Source organism: Jaculus jaculus, chromosome 6, assembly GCF_020740685.1.
Source record: "Jaculus jaculus isolate mJacJac1 chromosome 6, mJacJac1.mat.Y.cur, whole genome shotgun sequence".
Lineage (NCBI taxonomy): Eukaryota > Metazoa > Chordata > Mammalia > Rodentia > Dipodidae > Jaculus > Jaculus jaculus.
This window is the reverse complement of record NC_059107.1, coordinates 33,721,434-33,739,724: the sequence shown is the minus strand read 5'-3', so window position 1 is coordinate 33,739,724 and position 18,291 is coordinate 33,721,434. Positions and strand designations below refer to the sequence as shown.

Below are 18,291 nucleotides of genomic sequence, written 5' to 3'. Positions count from 1 at the left end.
ACCCAGCCTTATATTTTGGCCCCAGACACCGTCTCACACTGAGAGTCTTTCCTGGCGGCAAAGCTCAGGAGGGACTTCCTGGAGGACACTCAGCAGTGTCCAGAGCCCTCACCCACTGGCTCAAGAGGACCCATGGCAGGCACAGGACATTCACAGAGACAAAGAGAAAGCTGCTCCAAAGTGGGACTCCTGACGTCCACCCCCTGCCCTATCTGGCCAGCACTGGAGAACCTAGCCTGGGCTGGAGAGTCTCAGGGCATTAGAGACAGTCTCAGAGGCAGAACCACTCCAGGTCCCTTTCTAAGAGGTAGTAAGAAACACATAGTTACCTTCACCGTGTCCAGAGGGTGGCCAACAATGACACTGGCTGCACCTGTGGGTCAGAGAGGGACATCTGGTCACACCGATCCTGTACTCCTGATTTGCATCAGCTAGCTCTTTTTTTGGAACATGACAGAGAGCTTAGGCACATACAGTCATTCAGTCAACAATTCTCCCCTAGTGGGCCTTCCACTGTGTTCAGTCTCGCTCAGTTATCAAGAAAGGTGGAAAAGTCAGGGGTGGTGGCGCACGCCTTTAATCCTGGCACTTGGGAGGCAGAGGTAGGAGGATTGCTGAGAGTTTGAGGCCACCCTGAGACTACATAGTGAATTCCAGATCAGCCTGGGCTAGAGCAAGACCCTACCTTGAAAAATGAAAGAAAGAAAAGAAAAGAAAAGAAAGGTGGAAAAAGTGGAATAAAACCTGGGTCTTGTCTTAAGTCATACCCCAGATGGAAAGTAAGGAACCAAGACAACAGGATATCCACATGCAAAAGAATAGAATTAATCCCTTCCATCATATCAGGTAGCAGTTCCCTTCTCCTGGCTGGGACTAAACACTTGACCAGAAGTAGCTTGTGGGAGGAAAGGGTCAGCCTGGGGATAGAGTGAGACCCTGCTTCAAAAACAACAACAACAACAAAAGACTGTGCACACCTGTGCTCACAGCACCATTGTTTACAATAGGAATAGAAAGAGTGGGGACAGCCCAACTGTCCATCAGCTGATAGAAAATGAGTCAATGTCGTATATCCACATCATGGAATGCTGTCTAGCCACAAGGAGGAGTGGAGTACTGAGCCATGCTGCAACCTCAGCAAAACACCACGCTAAGTGAAACAGTAAGTTTGCTTGTAATTTAGCTGATGTGAATGATCCAGAGCAGATAAATCCATGAAGACAGAAAGCAGATTAGTAAATTTCAAGGCTGGGAGGAGGAGAGATTGGGAGTGACTTTAATGGGCATAGACAGGATCTGCTACAGTCATCTTAAAAAGTAAAGTATGGGGGGGCTGGAGAGATGGCATAGCGGTTAAGCGCTTGCCTGTGAAGCCTAAGGACCCCGGTTCGAGGCTCGGTTCCCCAGGTCCCACGTTAGCCAGATGCACAAGGGTGAGCACGTGTCTGGAGTTCGTTTGCAGAGGCTGGAGGCCCTGGCGTGCCCGTTCTCTCTCTCTCTCTCTCTCTCTCTCTCTCACTCTTTCTCTCTCTGTCACTCTCAAATAAATAAACAACAACAAAAATTTAATAAAACGTAAACTATGGGGCTGGAGGGATGGCTTAGCAGTTAAGGCACTTGTCTGAAAAGCCAAAGGACCCAGGTTTGATTCCCTAGGAATCACAAGGGGACGTGTGCATCTGGAGTTCATCTGTAGTGGCTAGAGGCCCTGGCACGCCCATTCTTTCTCTCTCTCCCTGACTATTTATGTATCTCTCTTTCAAATAAATGAAATAAAATAAATTTTAATAACTTTTTAAAAGGTAAACTATGTCGGGTGTGATGGCACACATCTTTAATCCCAGCACTTGGGAGGCAGAGGTAGGAGGATCACCCGTAGTTCAAGGCCACCCTGAAACTACATAGCGAATTCCAGGTCAACCTAGGCTAGAGCAAGACCCTACCTCAAAAACCCAAAAAATTAAAATAAAAATAAAAAACAGTAAACTGAGGGCTGGAGGGATGGCTTAGCAGCTAAAGCACTTGTCTACAAAGGCAAAGGACCCGGGTTCAATTCCTCGGGACCCATGTAAGCCAGATGCACAAGGTGGCGTGGCGCAGGAGTCTGGAGTTCATTTGCAGTCACTGGAGGCCCTGGTGCGACCATTCTCTGCCCCCCCCCCGCGTCTCTGTCTCTCTGTCTCTCTGTCTCTCTCTCTCTCCTTCTTTCTCTCTCAAATAAATAAATAAAAATAAAATATTTTTTTAAAATCACGGTGAGCTCTGCAAACATTTATTTAGCAAACAAGGAAGCAGTGGCAGGAACTGCCCCAGGGGAGCTCAAGAAGGAAGCTTCTATGCCTGGATCTTCTCCCTGAAGAGAAAGCCTAGCCACACACATACTTGGATGGCTGCGAGGGAAGCAAGGCTGTCCCCAAGGCCACTTGGTGGAAAACGCCCTGGTGGACTTGGTGACTGACTCAGACAGGCTTCCTCTGCCACAGTGACGGAGCGGGCAATGCCTGCGCAGCAGAGATGGTCTAACAGCTGAGCCACACAAGACACCCTGGAGTGTTAGGCACTTAGGGACAGAGAAACCAGCTAGTCCCAAAACACTTGACCCCTGGATCTAGAGCCTCCTGTCCCCTCCCACCTCTTACATCCCCCTAAACTGAGCTGGGGGAGAGAGGCAGTAAACAGCAGAAGCAAGAGATTCCTCCCAGCAGGAAGGAGGGTGTTTGGTCTCCTGGTGCCCCTCTGTCCCCCCATAGTGGTTCAGGCATCCCTCAGCCCCCAGCAGCTATTCAGATCCAACCTTGGGCCAGTATCCCACATTCCTTAGCCTACCCACCCAAAAGCAGGGAGTATAAGATCAAGTAGTGACTTCCACGTCAGCCTGGGCTAGAGTGAGACCCTACCTGGAAAAAAAAAAAAAAAAAAAAAACGTGGGATTCCTGGGCAGACCTTAGGATCTCAGAGATTTGTATAATTTCAGACAAAATTTAGAGTATTTTTGTGGCATTCTGCCATGCAAAGTCATTAAGAAAGACAACAGCAAAAAGAAAGAAAGAAGGAAGGAAAGAAAGAAGAAATGAGGAAGGGAAGGAGGGGGGAGGGAGGAAGGGAAGGAAGAAATCATAGACCATTTTTCCCTGATGAACAAAGACACAAATCTTCTCAATAAAATACTAGCAACCCAAACTCAGAACACATCAAAAATATTATATAACACATTGAAGTGGGCTTCATCTCAGAGGCAGGGATGGCTCAACACACATAAATTGATAAATGTGCCAGACAAATGGAGGACAGAAGCCTGACTTAAACTTAGCATTAGGGAGGCAGAGGCAGGAGTTGTCACTGTGAGTTTTGGGGCCAGCTTGGGACTACAAAGTGAACACCAAGTCAGCCTGGGCTAGAATGAGGCCCTACTTTGGGGAAAAAAAAATAATAATAATAATGGAGGACAGAAATCACATGATCAAGCCAGGTGTGGCAGTGCACACCTTTAATCCCAGCACTCAGGAGGCAGAGGTGGGAGGATCGCCTTGAGTTTGAGGCCAGCCTGAGACTCCATAGTGAATTCCAGGTCAGCCTGCGCTAGAGTGAGACCCTACCTTGAAAAAAAGGAAATCACACCATCATCAAAATTGATGCAGAAAAATACCTGTGACAAAATCCAACATCCTTTCATGATAAAAGTCCTGGATAAGCCAGGCGCTAGGGATGGAAGGGGCGTATCTCAGCATAACAAAGACTATAGTCGACAAACCTATAGCGAACATCACACTAAATGGAGAGCAACTGGAAGCATTCCACCGAGATCGGGGACAAGACAAGGGTGTCCACTCTCTCCACCGCTATTCGACACTGTGGTTGAAGCCTTAGCTAGAGCAGTGAGACAAGAGGAGGAAACCGAAGCGGTGCAGATAGGAAAGAATGACGAGAAAGAACCCTTATATGCAGATAATACGCTGCTACACATAGGACACCCTAAAGGGTCCACCACAAAACTCCCAGAATTGATAAACACTTCGAACAAAGTGGCAGGAAACCAAAATGACATTTAAAAAAAGTGAGTGGCTTTCTTGTACACCAATGATAAATGAGCAGAGAAAGAAATCATGGGAAAAAATCCTATTCACAAAACCTCAAAAAATAAAATAGCCAGGTGTGATGGTGCATGTCTCTGAATCCCAGCACTTGGGATGCAGAGGTAGGAGAATCACTGTGAGTTCGAGGCCAGCCTGAGACTACACAGTGAGTTCCAGATCAGCCTGGGCTACAGCGAATATCCTACCTCAGAAAACCAAAATAAATAAATAAACACAATCTGGGTGTGTTGACTCACACCTTTAATCCCAGCACTTGGGAGGCAGAGATAGGAGGATCACTGTGAGTTTAAGGCCAGCCTGGGATTACAAAGTGAGTTCCAAGTCAGCCTGGGCTAGAGTGAGACCCTACCTTAAAAACACAAAACAAAAGAGAAATATGTGAATACTACTTCTAACTTTCTGATAAAACTTTTTGAGCATTTTTCAAAATTTGTATGATTGTGGCAATGATGCAAACCTTATTATATATCTTGAGAATCATTTTATGTACATTTGCCAACTGATTCTTATCTTTAAAGATGGAATTTTCATATCCGTAAAAAAAAAAAAACAAACACAAAACAAGGCATGGTGGCACACACATATTGCAGGATTCAACAATACACTATGTTGTATGTTGTAAGATATGTGAATTTAGAGGTTGTCGGCGGAGGGAGGCCGAGGGGGGAAGGGGCAAGGCTTAAGTCTAATGAGCATGTGATCTTACCAAGCTATGAAAATGCTCTGTAATTGAACCTTCTCTTTTTAGATGGCAGTGACCTTGGGATGACTCAGGAGGCACCAAGGTGCTGAGAAGAAGTGACAGAGGAGTGCTCAGCACTGAAATATCTCAATCACACCTTCCATGGTTCAGAGAGTCCATTAAGGAAGAGGTGGCGGAAAGAATGTAAGAGCCAAAGGAAGGGTAGGACTCCTTACAACGTACTCCTCCAGACACAAAATGGCCTGGATATCCATGACCTCACAGTGCCTGACACTACCTACACAAGACCATCATAAAAAGAGGAAAAGATCATGACATCAAAATAAAAGAGAGACTGATTGAGAGGGGGAGGGGATATGATGGAGAGTGGAGTTTCAAAGGAGGAATTGGGGGGAGGGAAGGAATTACCATAGGATATTGTTTATAATTATGTAAGTTGTCAATAAAAAAATATATTTTTTGGATTTTCGAGGTAGGGTCTCACTCTGGTGCAGGCTGACCTAGAATTAACTCTATAGTCTCAGGGTGGCCTTGAACTCATGGCAATCCTCCTACCTCTGCCTCCCGAGTGCTGGGAGTAAAGGCATGCGCCACCACGCCCGGCAATAAAAATATTTTTAAATGCTCTGTAATTAATATAAGTAATAGATACCACTTAGAAAAAATATTAAATCCTGTACTTGTACAGTTGAACTGGGAGAAACTTCTGATGTATGAAATAAACTTCAACAAGTTGCTCGCTCACTCTCTTTTTCTATGTGTGTGTGTGTGTATGCAGGGAGTATGTCAGGCACTTAGTACCTGCTAAGTATCCATCCAGCTTCAGTAAGCTGCCATGGCTGGTGGGAGCTGCCCTGACGGGTAGCTGAGGCCCAGACTACACTGACGCCCTCCACACCATCACCCAGCAAGCAGGGATTGGCTCTCGTGGGGAGATTGTGCCTGAGGCTCACAGTACAGTTTTGCCTCCACGAAATGATGGCGAGTGGAAGCTGCGGTGGGGAATGGAGAAGAGCGTGGGGGATTCGAGAGTGTGGGAAGGAGGGCTAGCTCTTAGAGCTCTTGCCTTCAAAGCCTTAGGACCCAGGGTCAATTCCCCAGTATCCACTTAAGCCGGATGCACGAGGTGGCACATACATCAGGAGTTCGTTTGCAGTGGCTAGAGGCCCTGGTGCCCATTCTCTCTCAAATAAGTTTTTTTGTTTGCCAGCGTGATGGCACACACCTTTAGTTCAGCACTCAGAAGGAGGCAGAGGTAAAAAAGGGTTGCCATGAGTTTCAGGCCATCCTGAGACTTCATAGTGAATTCCAGGTCAGCCTGAGCTACAGTGAGACCCTAGCTTAAAAACGGGGGCGGAGGGGACTGGAGAAATGGCTTAGCGGTTAAAGCGTTTGCCTGCAAAGCCAAAGGATCCAGGTTCTATTTCCCAGGACCCACGTGAGCCAGATGCACAAGGGGGCACATGCGTCTGGAGTTCGTTTGCAGTGGCTGCAGGCCCTGGCATGCCCATTCTCTCTCTCTCTCTCTCCTTGCAAATAAATTATTTAAAAAAAGAAAAACTAAAACAAGTAATAATATTTTTAGAGGGTGTAGAAAGGAGCAGCATAGAAGGTGAACTGTGAAAGCGGACAGTAGATGAAGACAGAAAGAGCTCTTTCCAGCTTCCTTGGGCATCTGCACCCCGAGCTCCACTCCCTGCTGGGGGCTCCTTGGTACCCCGCGCCTGGGTTCCACCGCCACGTGTACCACGCATCCACACCAGCCACGTTCCCAAACTCAGGTGCGCATTCGAGTCACTGAAGGGTGTGTGCGCATCGGGGTGGCTCCATTGGCTGGCTGTTCACCGCAGCTGTTTAATGATTACAGGCTCGGCGTTCCTCCTCGGGGGGCCTAATCGGAAGCTCGGGGTGACAGTAAAGAGCTTGGCTTAGGTATCCTGGAGGGGAACGAACGGCAAGCCCACCCTCCGGCAGTTCCAGGATGGGGCGCTCGGGGGAAGGGGGGGGCGCTGCAGGCAGGCACCGTCCCCTGGCGGAGCGTGGTGGCAGGGCGCGCTCCGGGGCTCCGAGGCACCGAGCTCCGCAGCTCCCGGGGGCGCCGGCAGGTCTGCCCAGGCACACTCACCTCCGATCCAACCCGCGACGAAGTCTTCCAGCTGGAAGCCGCTCATGGCCTCGACCCCCCCACCCCGCAGCCAGGCCAGCGGCCCGCTCAGTATCTGCCGGGCATGTCCCGCGGGGCCAGGCGCGTGGGAGGAGGACGGGAGAGTCCCGAGTCCCGGCAGGTCGGACTCCAAACTCACGAGTCCGAGGTAGCCCGGAGCAGGGAGCCAGGCGCGCTCACCTCCGAGAGCGCCCGCAGGCTGCTCGCATCACGCCCCCGGCGGACTTTAAAGGCACAGCGCTCAGGCCAGGCGAAGGTGCGCCAGGCCCTTCCCAGGCTCCAAGGGCCACCCTGCAGAGTTCCCTCAACCCTCCCTCCTGGCCACCACCTCTCTCCCTTTCCAACAGCAGAACCTCGGGGAGCCTTCCAGATGAAAAGGGCCAGCCAGTTCCCAGAGCGTCCACACTGGACATGACTTTTGGATTATTTTTGCAAAGTTCATTGCAAGAGGGAGGCAGAGTTTATCCGAGGTGAGGAAGTTAGAAACACCAAAGGCTTGCTCTGATGATCTGATTTACCTGGGAGATGAGGTAATTTACATGATCTGGATGTAATGTAAGCTCTAATAGCCCGGAGATAACTCTCACCTAAGGACCACTGTAAACCACAAGTTCTTAATGCTCTGATGAGCTGACCGAAGGCCCTCAGGAGTTTGGTTATAAAACAGAACCCACTGAGCACTTCAAACCTCTGGTCACCATACAGCACCCAGGCAAAACAGGCTCTGCAAATTCAACTTGTATATTTGGCAGATTAAACTTGACTTTATCATAAAAGAAAAAAAAAAAGAAAAACCACCTTACACAAGGCCTGGAGAGATGGCTTAGAGGTTAAGGCAGCTTGCCTGCAAAGGCCAGGTTGGATTCCCCAGGACCCCCATAACCCAGATGTGCACAAGGTGGCACATGCATTTGGAGTGCGTTTGCAGTGGCTAGAGGCCCTGGTGTGCCCATTCATACCCCCTCTTTCTCTCAAATAAAAAGAAAAAAATTAAAAACAACAAAAAATAATTTAAAAAATAGAGTACACAAATTTCTGGAGCCAGTTTTAGAGTGAAGGCATTTTCCAAACTCTTCGTGTCCTGGGGTTGAGAGCCCTATCTACTTGTGAGTGATGGGTACAGGATATCAGCTTCAAACCCGCCAAGTACTAAGTAAGCACGGCTTGGGCTAGTGGGCGTCTAGGCCGATTGTATTAAGAGAAACAACCAAACTCAGAAAGACTGTGTTCTCTCTGATATGCAGGTCTGTAAGTATGTACGTATAAGTGGGATTTGTGATGGGAATAAAACCTGTGATGGCAGAAGAGTGACCAAAAGAGAGTATAAATACATGAGCTGGGGGGGGGGGGAGGCTGAAGAGATAGATGGCTTAGCAGCTAAACGCTTGCCTGTGAAGCCTAAGGACCCCAGTTCGAGGCTCGATTCCCCAACACCCACGTTAGCCAGATGCACAAGGGGGAGCACACATTTGGAGTTCGTTTGCAGAGGCTGGAGGCCCTGGAGCACCTTCTCTCTCTCTCTCTATCTTCCTCTTTCTCTCTCCGTCTGTCACTCTCAAATAAAATAAATAAACAAAAATAAAAATAAATAAAAATAAAAGAAGACTGAGGCAGGACTTCCTCCAGGAGCTCCCTGAGACTGAGGTGACATGACCAGGTAACACTTCACTCTGCCTTGCAGCTACCGGCACAGAAACCATGGATACTCCGCTGCACCCAGCCAGGGCTCTGAAACAGCCAACCCTCCTCGGGGTGCAAGCAGGCCCCAAGACATGCCCTCTTCTCCCTGTACCAAGCATGAAGGTTCTGCTGCTGCTGCCTCACCCTGAGGGTACGTACAAGCCTGAGTCCACACTGAGAGCTTCAGGCACATGGGCCTGAAGGCAGGCACTTTTTCGTAACCACTTGGCAGACCTACAGTACCAGGTGATTCAACCAAACACTAACCTACATGTTGCTTTTAGAGGCATGATTGACTCAGGTATGCGAGGTGAGTTTGAGGGTGATGGAGCTCTCGGTTGGACTTTAACCCAGAAGTTAGAGTGCTAGACTGCCAGAGTCACTCACAACTTCCCTTGAGCCGGGGCGTGGTGGCGCACGCCTTGAATCTCGCACTCAGGAGGCAGAGGTAGGAGGATCGCTGTGAGTTCGAGGCCAGCCTGAGACTACATAGTGAATTCCAGATCCGTTTGGCCTAGAGCGAGACCCTACCTTGAAAATAAATAAATAAAAACTTCCACTGAGTCAATGGATTCTGGGTTCTATGAATTCAAAGAATGAGATTCACAGAACATAGAGGGTGAAGTTTACAGAGATTTTATTATCAAGCATTACAGCGCTTAAGAGAAGCAAAGAAGGCAAAGAGTTCTCAGCATCTGCCAAAGCAGAGATCCAGAGACTAAGAGCTCATCACTGAAATACACTTAAAATTCACCAACCAGGGGCTGGAGGGATGGCTTAGTGATTAAAATGTTAGCCTGCAAGGCCAACGAATCCAGGTTTGATTCCCCAAGACCCACGTTAGCCAGATGCACAAAGGGGCGCATGCCTCTGGAGTTTGTTTGCAGTGGCTGGACACCCTAGTGCACCCATTCTCTCTCTCCCTCTCCCTTTTTCTCTGTCAAACAAATAAATAATAAAATATTTAAAAAAGAACTTACCAACCACTGTTCCGGGAATTTTGCAGAAGAGGGGGTGGAAAGATTGTAAAAGCCACCTGTTGAGACATTCCCACCCACAATAACTGGCTGCTGCTCCCACAATGCATAAACCACAACCCCATATGGAATACCTGCAACCCCACAGTGAGGAGTGACCCCAAAGGACTGGGGACAGTGATGAGGGAAAAGAGGGCTCTAACACATGATGTAGCTATACAAAATATGTTGTGAATGATAATGATGATAATAATGACAATAACAAAAGATTAAAAATGGGGGTGTTGCTAGGTGGGCAATCCACTGCTTTAATTAGGAAGGAATAGATCTAGGTAGGGACTTGGGTTTAACGGATAGAGAGATATGGGGAGGAAACTCCTGTAGCCAAAGAGAGAAAAGGAGAAGGCAAGTTCCTCCTCACAGGCTCAAGAACATTTCTTACCTTCAGCCACTTTTAGTTTACTTTTGGGAACCCTGTTAACCCTAAACTGTCTCACCAACAGAGAGAGAGGGAGGGATATCTATCTATCTATATCTATCTATCTATCTATCTATCTATCTATCTATCTATCTATGTACATATATATATGGAGAGAGAGAGATCAAGCCTAGGGCCTCACACAATGTCTTTTGTAAAGATGACTAACATCTATATCAGTTGACTTTAAGTACCTTATCCTTAATCATTTGGGTGAGCCTTATTCAACCTAGCCCTTAAAAACAAAATCTGCCTTTTTTCCCCCCTATTTTTTTCACAAACTTTTATTGAAATACAGAGGGGGATCCATTTTTCAGAAAAGCAGCTTCTCATACAAATGGAGGGCTAAGAGGATATAAATAAGTCATATGGAAACCTACTTTTTTGGAGACTAGAACACACAGGAGATGTAGATTGTTACTAGAAAATTTTCAGTGCCAGAGATGAGAGACCTTCCAGTGATATTTTTGGCCAGGGAGGTCCCTGGTGCCCCCAAAATATTACAGGCCATTGCTGAGGCCCTTGGTTTCCCACCATGAATAGATGGTAAGACCCTATTGCTAAAGACTCCACATACTTGGGCTGCAAGGCCACTGAGAAATCCTGCTGGAGCTGAGCTGAAAGCCTCCTCTGTGTAGACCAGCTTCCAGAAAGCTGGAAAAAGCCATTCTGCATGCAGCTTAATGGGAGAGAGAGAAATCACCAGTGAAAATACTCAACAGTGGACATTGAAAGCCTTATATTTGGCCAGCCAGGCCAAATGAGCCAATGGGCACAGTAGTGGCATGTTTGTTACAGGGGAAACCAATTGCCCTCTAATTGGACTGGAGGCCCACTCCATGGGAAAGAATACATCCCTGATACTGAAAATATACCACAGGGGTAGTCATGAGCCCTAGGTGTGTAACATCTGCTGCTGTCTGGCTAAATATATATACTATGCTCACCAAATTGCCCAGTAAGCACTTCTCTTAATGTTCATACCCATATATTAATGCTACTCTCATTTTTGGTTAGAGAACCATCTCTTTTCAGATGACAGGGACCTTGGGATGACTCAGAAGGCATCATGGTGCTGAGAAGTGACAGGAGTGCTCAGCACTGAAATATCTCTGTCACACCTTCTAAGGCTCAGGGTCCATTGTGGAAGAGGTAGTGGAAAGAATATAAGAGCCAGCCAAGGAAGGATAGGACTCCTTACAATGTGCTCCTCCAGACACAAAATAACCTGGATATCCATGACCTCACAGTGCCTGACACTACCTACACAAGACCACCGTAATAGGATGAAAAGTTCATGACATCAAAATAAAAGAGAGACTGATTGAGAGGGGGAGGGTATATGATCAAGAGTAGAGTTTTAAAGGGGAAAGTGGGGGAAGGGAAGAAATTACCATGGGATATTTTTTACAATAACAGAAGTTATCAATAATTAAAAAAAAAAAAGATGACTTAGTGGTTAAGGTCCATGCCTGCAAAGCCTAAGGCCCCAGGTTCAATTCTCCAGGTCCCACGTAAGCCAGATGCACCTGGTGGCGCATGCAATCTGGAGTTTGTTTGCAGTGGCTAGAAGCCTTGGTGGGCCCATTTTCTCTCTGTCTCTCTCTTTCTCCCTTAATAAATAAATAAAAATACAATCTAAGCTGGGTGTGGCGGCTCACACATTTATCCCAGCACTTGGGAGGCAGAGGTAGGAGGATCACCATGAGTTCAAGGCCACCCTGAGACTACATAGTGAATCCCAGGTCAGCCTGAGCTAGAGTGAGACCCTACTTCGAAAAACCAAAAAAAGAAAAAGAAAAGAAAAGAAAAAAGAAAAAAATCTAACTACAGGGCTGGAGTAATGGTTTAGCAGTTAAAGCACTTAACTGCAAAAGGTTAAGGACCCAGGTTTAATTCCCCAGGACCCATGTAAGCCAGATGCACAAGGTGGCATGTGTTTAGAGTTCATTTGCAGTGTGCAGTGACTAAAGACCCCCACATGCCCATTATGACCCTCCCCCACCCAGTCTATATCTGCCTCTTTCTCTTTCTGTGTTTTTAAAAATATTTTTAAGTTTATTTATTTATTTATTTGCAAGCAGATAGAGAGGAGACAGACAGGAAGAGAATGGGCATGTCAGGGCCTCTAGCCACTGCAAACGAACTCCAGATGCATGTGTCACTTTGTGCATCTGGCCTTATGTGGGCATTGGGGAATCAAACCTAGGTATTTAGGCTTTTCAGGCAAATGCCTTAACCTCTAAGCCATCTCTCCAGCCCCTCTTTCTCTCTCTTAAATAAGTAAATAAATATATTTTTAAATAAATTTTATCTATAGATTGTAGCATCAGCTTCTGCCTGACAGTTTCAGCTTACTGGCTTCCTTTAAGGGATTTCAGATTTGCCAGTTATGTGTATACATATCTGAAAAAACTCTGACTGATGCATGCTGTCACCCCATGCACATCTGTAAAACTTCAGATGATGAAACAGGCTCCAAGAGATTCAACAAGATTCTGTCGCCAGGCGTGGTGGCGCACGCCTTTCATCCCAGCACTCAGGATGCAGAGGTAGGAGGATCACTGTGAATTCAAGCCCACCCTGGGACTACAGAGTGAGTTTTAGGTCAGTCTGGCGAGAGAGAGAGAGAGAGGGGGGGGGGAGGGAGAGAGACTCTGCCTCAAAACAAAACAAAAAATCCTATCAAGTAGGGAAGTGTCACCTTTCAGGCACAAGGTGGTGGAATTCTAGAACAACACAGAGATTGGGCCTGTTCTTTCTGACCTCTTTCTCTCCTTCCCACCAAGGTGGGGTCCTGAGTTGCCCTTTGGTGGGTGCTCATGGTAGCCCGGGCTGTGCTGACACTGTGACTCCAATCAGCTGTCCCCCAGATATGTCCCTTCAGTAACCTTGACTCAGTACACCTGATGATCCCAAGTTGGCTCTAACTTTCAGGTATAGCTTCTGGGACAAGCATGGGGTGGTCTCTTCCAGGTGCTAACACCCCACCCAGAAGCCAGAAGGGGTGGTCCTCTCTCCCCTGCACTCCCTCTGTCGGCCAGATCGCATACACAGCCTGGTCCCCATTTCTCAGACCACGCAGCCATTTTTGTTTTGTGTTAAATAGATATGTATGTATTTTTGTTTGTTTGTTTTGAGATAGCTAGCCCAGGCTGACCTAGGATTCGCTATGTAGTCTCAGGCTGGCCTCAAACGTCTACCTCTGCCTCCCGAGTGCTGAGATCAAAGGGGTGAGCTGCCTCCACACCCCCTCAGGGATAAATAGCTATTTAAAGGGCTAAATATAGCTCCTGAGAATTTTAGCTTTGATCTACAGCACTTTGACCCTCTACAGTCGCAGAGCTCTGCCCTGCCCATCAGTGGACAGAATCAGCAGGGCAAAGGGCACCAAGGAGACACGGCCCAGGGGACAGGCTGGTCGGTACCACGCTGTCTTCACCACACAGGCCAACATGGGGGGCTTTGGTTCCAGTGGGAACGTCCTGCTCTTCCCAGCCTCTAGGGAAGCAGTCCCGGGGTCCTTCTGCATATTTCCAGGTCCAACAGGGATGTAACCCTGGGTCCCAGACATGATACCCAGGGCTGCCGGGAGTGGGGAGTCTGGTCTGGAGGAAGGTCCTCCAGTGCGCGTGTTCGCGCCCGGTTGGCACCTTCTTGTCACCGGTTCAAGTCAATGTGCTGGAGCAACTTGTCAGGCTTCCTTGCTCCGAGGCAAGAGTTTGACCACTGAGACTTGATCTTAAAAGGGTCTGATGAAGAGCGAGGGCTTAGAAGTGATGGGACGTCCTGCCACCATGTCTTCTTTCCTCCCCGGAGGTGCATGAATCCAGTTCCCTAGCCAGAGCTAGGCTCTGAGAGCAAAGTGTGGGACAGACAGGAGGACCAGGCTGGGGCAGACTTGCAAATTCCCATGGAGGAGTGAAAAGTCACACTCACTCCACTGCTGAGCTCAGCCCCTGTGCGCATGGTGACTCACTCCGCCTTGAGCCTGCAGAATCGCCACCAGCAAGGGCCTCTGAGCTGTGTCCTGCCATGTCTACAATCTGCTTGAAGCGATGAAACGTCTCTGAAGAGTCACTTCTTGATGAGTTCTGGCATTTTTTGTTGTTGTTTTTGAAGTAGGCTGTCATAGCCCAGGCTGACCCGGAATTCACTATGTGTTGTCAGACTGGCCTCGAACTCATGGCGATCTTCCTACCTCAGCCTCCCGGGCCCTGGGATCAAAGGCGTGCACCTCCACGCTCCATGCCCGGCTTCTGGTGAGTTCTGTTGGCATGCATCCGTGAGCGTGAGGCCAGCCACGTCCCAGGGCTGCTTTTGCAGGACCTCCTAAGTGCTGCTGGGCAGATTGCCAACTCCTGGGTCCTGTGTCAGGACTGTCAGGGTGGTCCTGAGTTGGCAGGGTGCAACCGTGGCAGGCCAGCGGGCTGCCGCTTGACCAGCACCCAGCCAGAGCAGAGGGTAAGGAGCCAGCTTCCTTCTGGAAAGACTTGCTACGCCATGTCCACGTGTGTGTTGTGAATCCCCACGCCCCTCAGGCACATCGCCCTGGGAAGGGAGGCCCCTAAGTTAAGTTGGATCAGACCCTGAGAATCCAGAGTTCTGGGCTAGGGGACCCAGCAGAGTGCTGACCCCAAGAAAGAGGTCTGGGGTGCCAGTTTCCTATGCCTACCGGCTTCCTATGCCTACCTGCTGCACCTGAGTTAGCTGCCCACACATGGCCTGCTGTGGTGAAGTGAAGAACAGCTTCCTCCTGTCTGACTTTCTTTTTTTTTTTTTAATTTTTTTCTGTTTTATTTATTTATTTGAGAGGGACAGGCAGAGAGAGAATGAGGCCAATAGAGAGAGAGAGAGAGAGAGAGAGAGAGAATGGGTGTGCCAGGGCCTCCAGCCACTGCAAAAGAACTCCAGACGCGTGCGCCCCCTTGTGCATCTGGCTAACGTGGGTCCTGGGGAATCGAGCCTCGAACCGCAGTCCTTAGGCTTCACAGGCAAGCGCTTAACCGCTAAGCCATCTCTCCAGCCCTCCTGTCTGACTTTCTTATCCGCTCCCTGGTCATCTACCCATCCTTGGATGCAGGGTTCCCCAGGGAGTCATATGGGCTTTCCTGTGCCCACACCATTATCTCTCAGCTCGCAATTCCCCACTTCACCCTCTATCCCAAGCAACTGATGAGCCCAGACCCTTTGCTCTCCTCAACACCTCCATCTGGGTGGCCCACATCTCAGCAGCCCCCCCAACAGCCCTCCAACGACACCCCTGGAAACTCCGTAAATGCCCCGTTCTCTTTCTGAATGCCTCCTCTGAGAGAATCACACTTCCAAGGTTTTCTCCCACAGCCACAAAGTCCTGGGCTTCATCCCTTCCACAACCCCAGTGTCTCTCCTCCTCTGGCCACCCGACTCAGCTCTGTCATCAACGACCTGGAGCCCAGGAGACAGGGAAGCCTGGTTCCTTCTGCCCGAGTCCTGCACCCACCCTCCAATGCCGCTGCGCTGGGCTTCTAAAGCCTGGCATCTTCTCTTGCTATCTGTGCACAGGGCCCTCTGAGGCCTCCCCGTGGCCCCGGGTCCTACATTCTAGACACTCCCAGGTCTGCGGGACAGGGTCCTGCTGCCTTTTTCCATTCCTCACCCCATCCACCCCCCTGTAGCCTCCGACATTTCTTCCCTGTGTGGGACTGCACGTGCTGGAGTCTTGTGGGGGACAGCCTCCCTCTTCTCCTCTGGCAATTCCTTGTGTCCTACCCCCCTTGTGACTCTCCCCAACTGTTACCTTCCCCTGCTAGGCCTTTGCTTAAGCACCTGTCACCCCACTCCACACTCTTAACTGTGGCCAGTGGGCGCCAAGCACACCCCACACTGCTCCGTCTGCCCATCAGACGCTAAGCCTATGAGAACAGGGCGTGCCTTATTCTCCTCTGGGCCAGCACCGGCCTAGGCTTCAGTGGGCTCTCAGTCAACAGGGTGTTCAACAGAGAGGCTTTGGGGCCTACCACCTGCTGGCAGCTGAGGCGGGAATCAGGGTTCCAAGAAGAGCAGGGGAGGTGGCCACCTCACTTCTGGGCTTTTCCAGGACCATCAGAGAAGCCTGGCTCTTCCAGTGTAACATCATCTTTGCTACCTCAGAGACTTTGCACCAATCCGCTACCCTAAAGGCTTTCCTGTCTCTGAAAGCCAATGTCTTTCTCCTTCGGGTCCAAGCAGAAGGGATCTCTGCACAGGGAGGCTACTCCAGGCTTCTCCATAGCTGTCAACATCCCCTTGAGGAATCCCAGTTTCTTTTCAAAAATATTATTTATTTGCAAGCAGAGAGAAATAGAGAGGAGACAGACAGAGAGAATGGTCATGCCAGGGCCTCCAGCCGCTGAAATGAACTCCAGACATATATGCCTTCTTGTGCATCTGGCTTTACGTGGGTACCGGGGAATCGAACCCAGGTTGTCAGGCTTTGCAGGCAAGCGCCTTAACCACTGAGCATCTCTCCAGCTCAGAATCCCAGTTTCTGCTTGCGGTCCTCCCGCGCCCACCAGTCCTTTACACCCGACCCAGGACCACTGCGGATGCGCTGGCTCTCCTGGGACATTTGGATGGGTCGCATCATTCCCGCGCTGACAATGGAGGCACATTCTGTCGCCACCGGAGCTCCGAGGTGACTGAGGGGAAGCGAAAGGGCCATGCTATGACTTGCGACGTGAGACGTGAGCGGGTCGCTGGGAGCAGGGGTCCTTCCTTGTTGGCAGTTCTGTGAGCTCTGCCCAGAGAAGCTTGGATGGCGTTCCGCCCACCCCGAAGTGATGGGCCACTTCGAGTTGAGAAGTGACAAGTCGCCATGCAGAAGGGGTTGGGGGGGGGGTGGTGGCCAGTGGACAGGCGGAGATGCCTGGGATCTGGGACAGGGATGGGCTGCTGCTGATGCACGCCTGTTTTGGGGGAGGCTCTGAGAGGGCACCCTCAGGTGGCGTCCAAACCATGAAAACTCTGGACCACGTAGACACAGCTGTGGGTGTCTTGTTAGGATGTGCCAGAAGAGGGCGCTGCTGCACAGCACTTGAGACTCCCAGGCGGAAATGGCCAGTTGCCTGCCTGGCTGGTCAGGCTGAACTCTGCCTGGTTTTTCAATTCAGTCACCACCGTAGCACTGGGCATGGGGCCTGGGCAGATCTCCACACTGAGGCAGTTTGTGAAGTCCTCTCCTCCGCCACCCATCCACCCCACATACCCCACAGTCATGCCACAGCGAGCCATTTCAGTTCTTCTTGTGATCTCCGAGACCCTCTTGTGGGTGGGTTACATAGCCCAAACTTGGCTCTCCAGCATCTCCTATAAGCTCTTCTGGTCCTCTCCTCTCAGCCTTCTTGCTCAAGTGGGAGGGGCCAGCAGCTCCCAGGCCTCCTTTAGCAGCCAATCAGGGACCTTCTTAGAAACCCTGCGTAAGAGGGAGGCCTGGATATTGGCCTCCACTGGGAACAAGTAGACAACTCTTACCCTCCAGGCCTCAGTCAGCTGCGGTCACAAGGGCTCCCTGATCTCCATTGTCCTTCCTTCCTCCTTCTACTGCTCCTTGCCCTGCCTTCCAGCTCCTCATAAGCAGAATGTATTCATCCTTTTAAAAATTTTTTTAGCCAGGTGTGGTGGCGCACTCCTTTAATCCCAGTACTTGGGAGGCAGAGGTAGGAGGATCGCTGTGAGTTCGAGGCCACCCTGAGACTACATAGTGAATTCCAGGTCAGCCTGAGCTAGAGTGAGACCCTACCTCAAAAAACCAAAAACAAGCCGGGTGTGGTGGCACACGCCTTTAATCCCAGCACTTGGGAGGCAGAGGTAGGAGGATCGCTGTGAGTTCGAGGCCACCCTGAGACTACATAGTGAATTCCAGGTCAGCCTGAGCTAGAGTGAGACCCTACCTCAAAAAACCAAAAACAAGCCGGGTGTGGTGGCACATGCCTTTAATCCCAGCACTTGGGAGGCAGAGGTAGGAGGATCGCTGTGAGTTCGAGGCCTCCCTGAGACTACATAGTGAATTCCAGGCTAGCCTGGGCTAGAGAAAGACCCTACATTGAAAAAAATAAAAAGAAAAAAAAATTTATTTATTGAGAGAGAGAGAGAGAAAATGGGCATGCCAGGGCCTAACTTACGTGGGTTCTGGGGAAATTGAACCTGGGTCCTCAGGCTTCGCAGGCAAGCACCTT

At 49.6% G+C, this 18,291-nt stretch overlaps 1 protein-coding gene across 3 annotated transcripts in view; it reads right to left on the bottom strand.

The window, feature by feature from the left end:
• Positions 1–7,074, bottom strand: part of Slc25a48 (solute carrier family 25 member 48) — a 54,000-nt gene extending 46,926 nt beyond the window's left edge. For all 3 annotated transcript variants that reach the window (XM_045152803.1, XM_045152804.1, XR_006637736.1), the window contains exons 1-2: positions 6,923–7,074; positions 330–373 (exon numbers count right to left, since the gene is read on the bottom strand). In XM_045152803.1, coding sequence (XP_045008738.1) covers positions 330–373; positions 6,923–6,968 — 90 coding nt within the window. In that variant the 5' untranslated portion in view covers positions 6,969–7,074. The remainder of the gene's footprint in view (positions 1–329; positions 374–6,922) is intronic.
• Between the last annotated feature and the right edge of the window lie 11,217 nt (positions 7,075–18,291).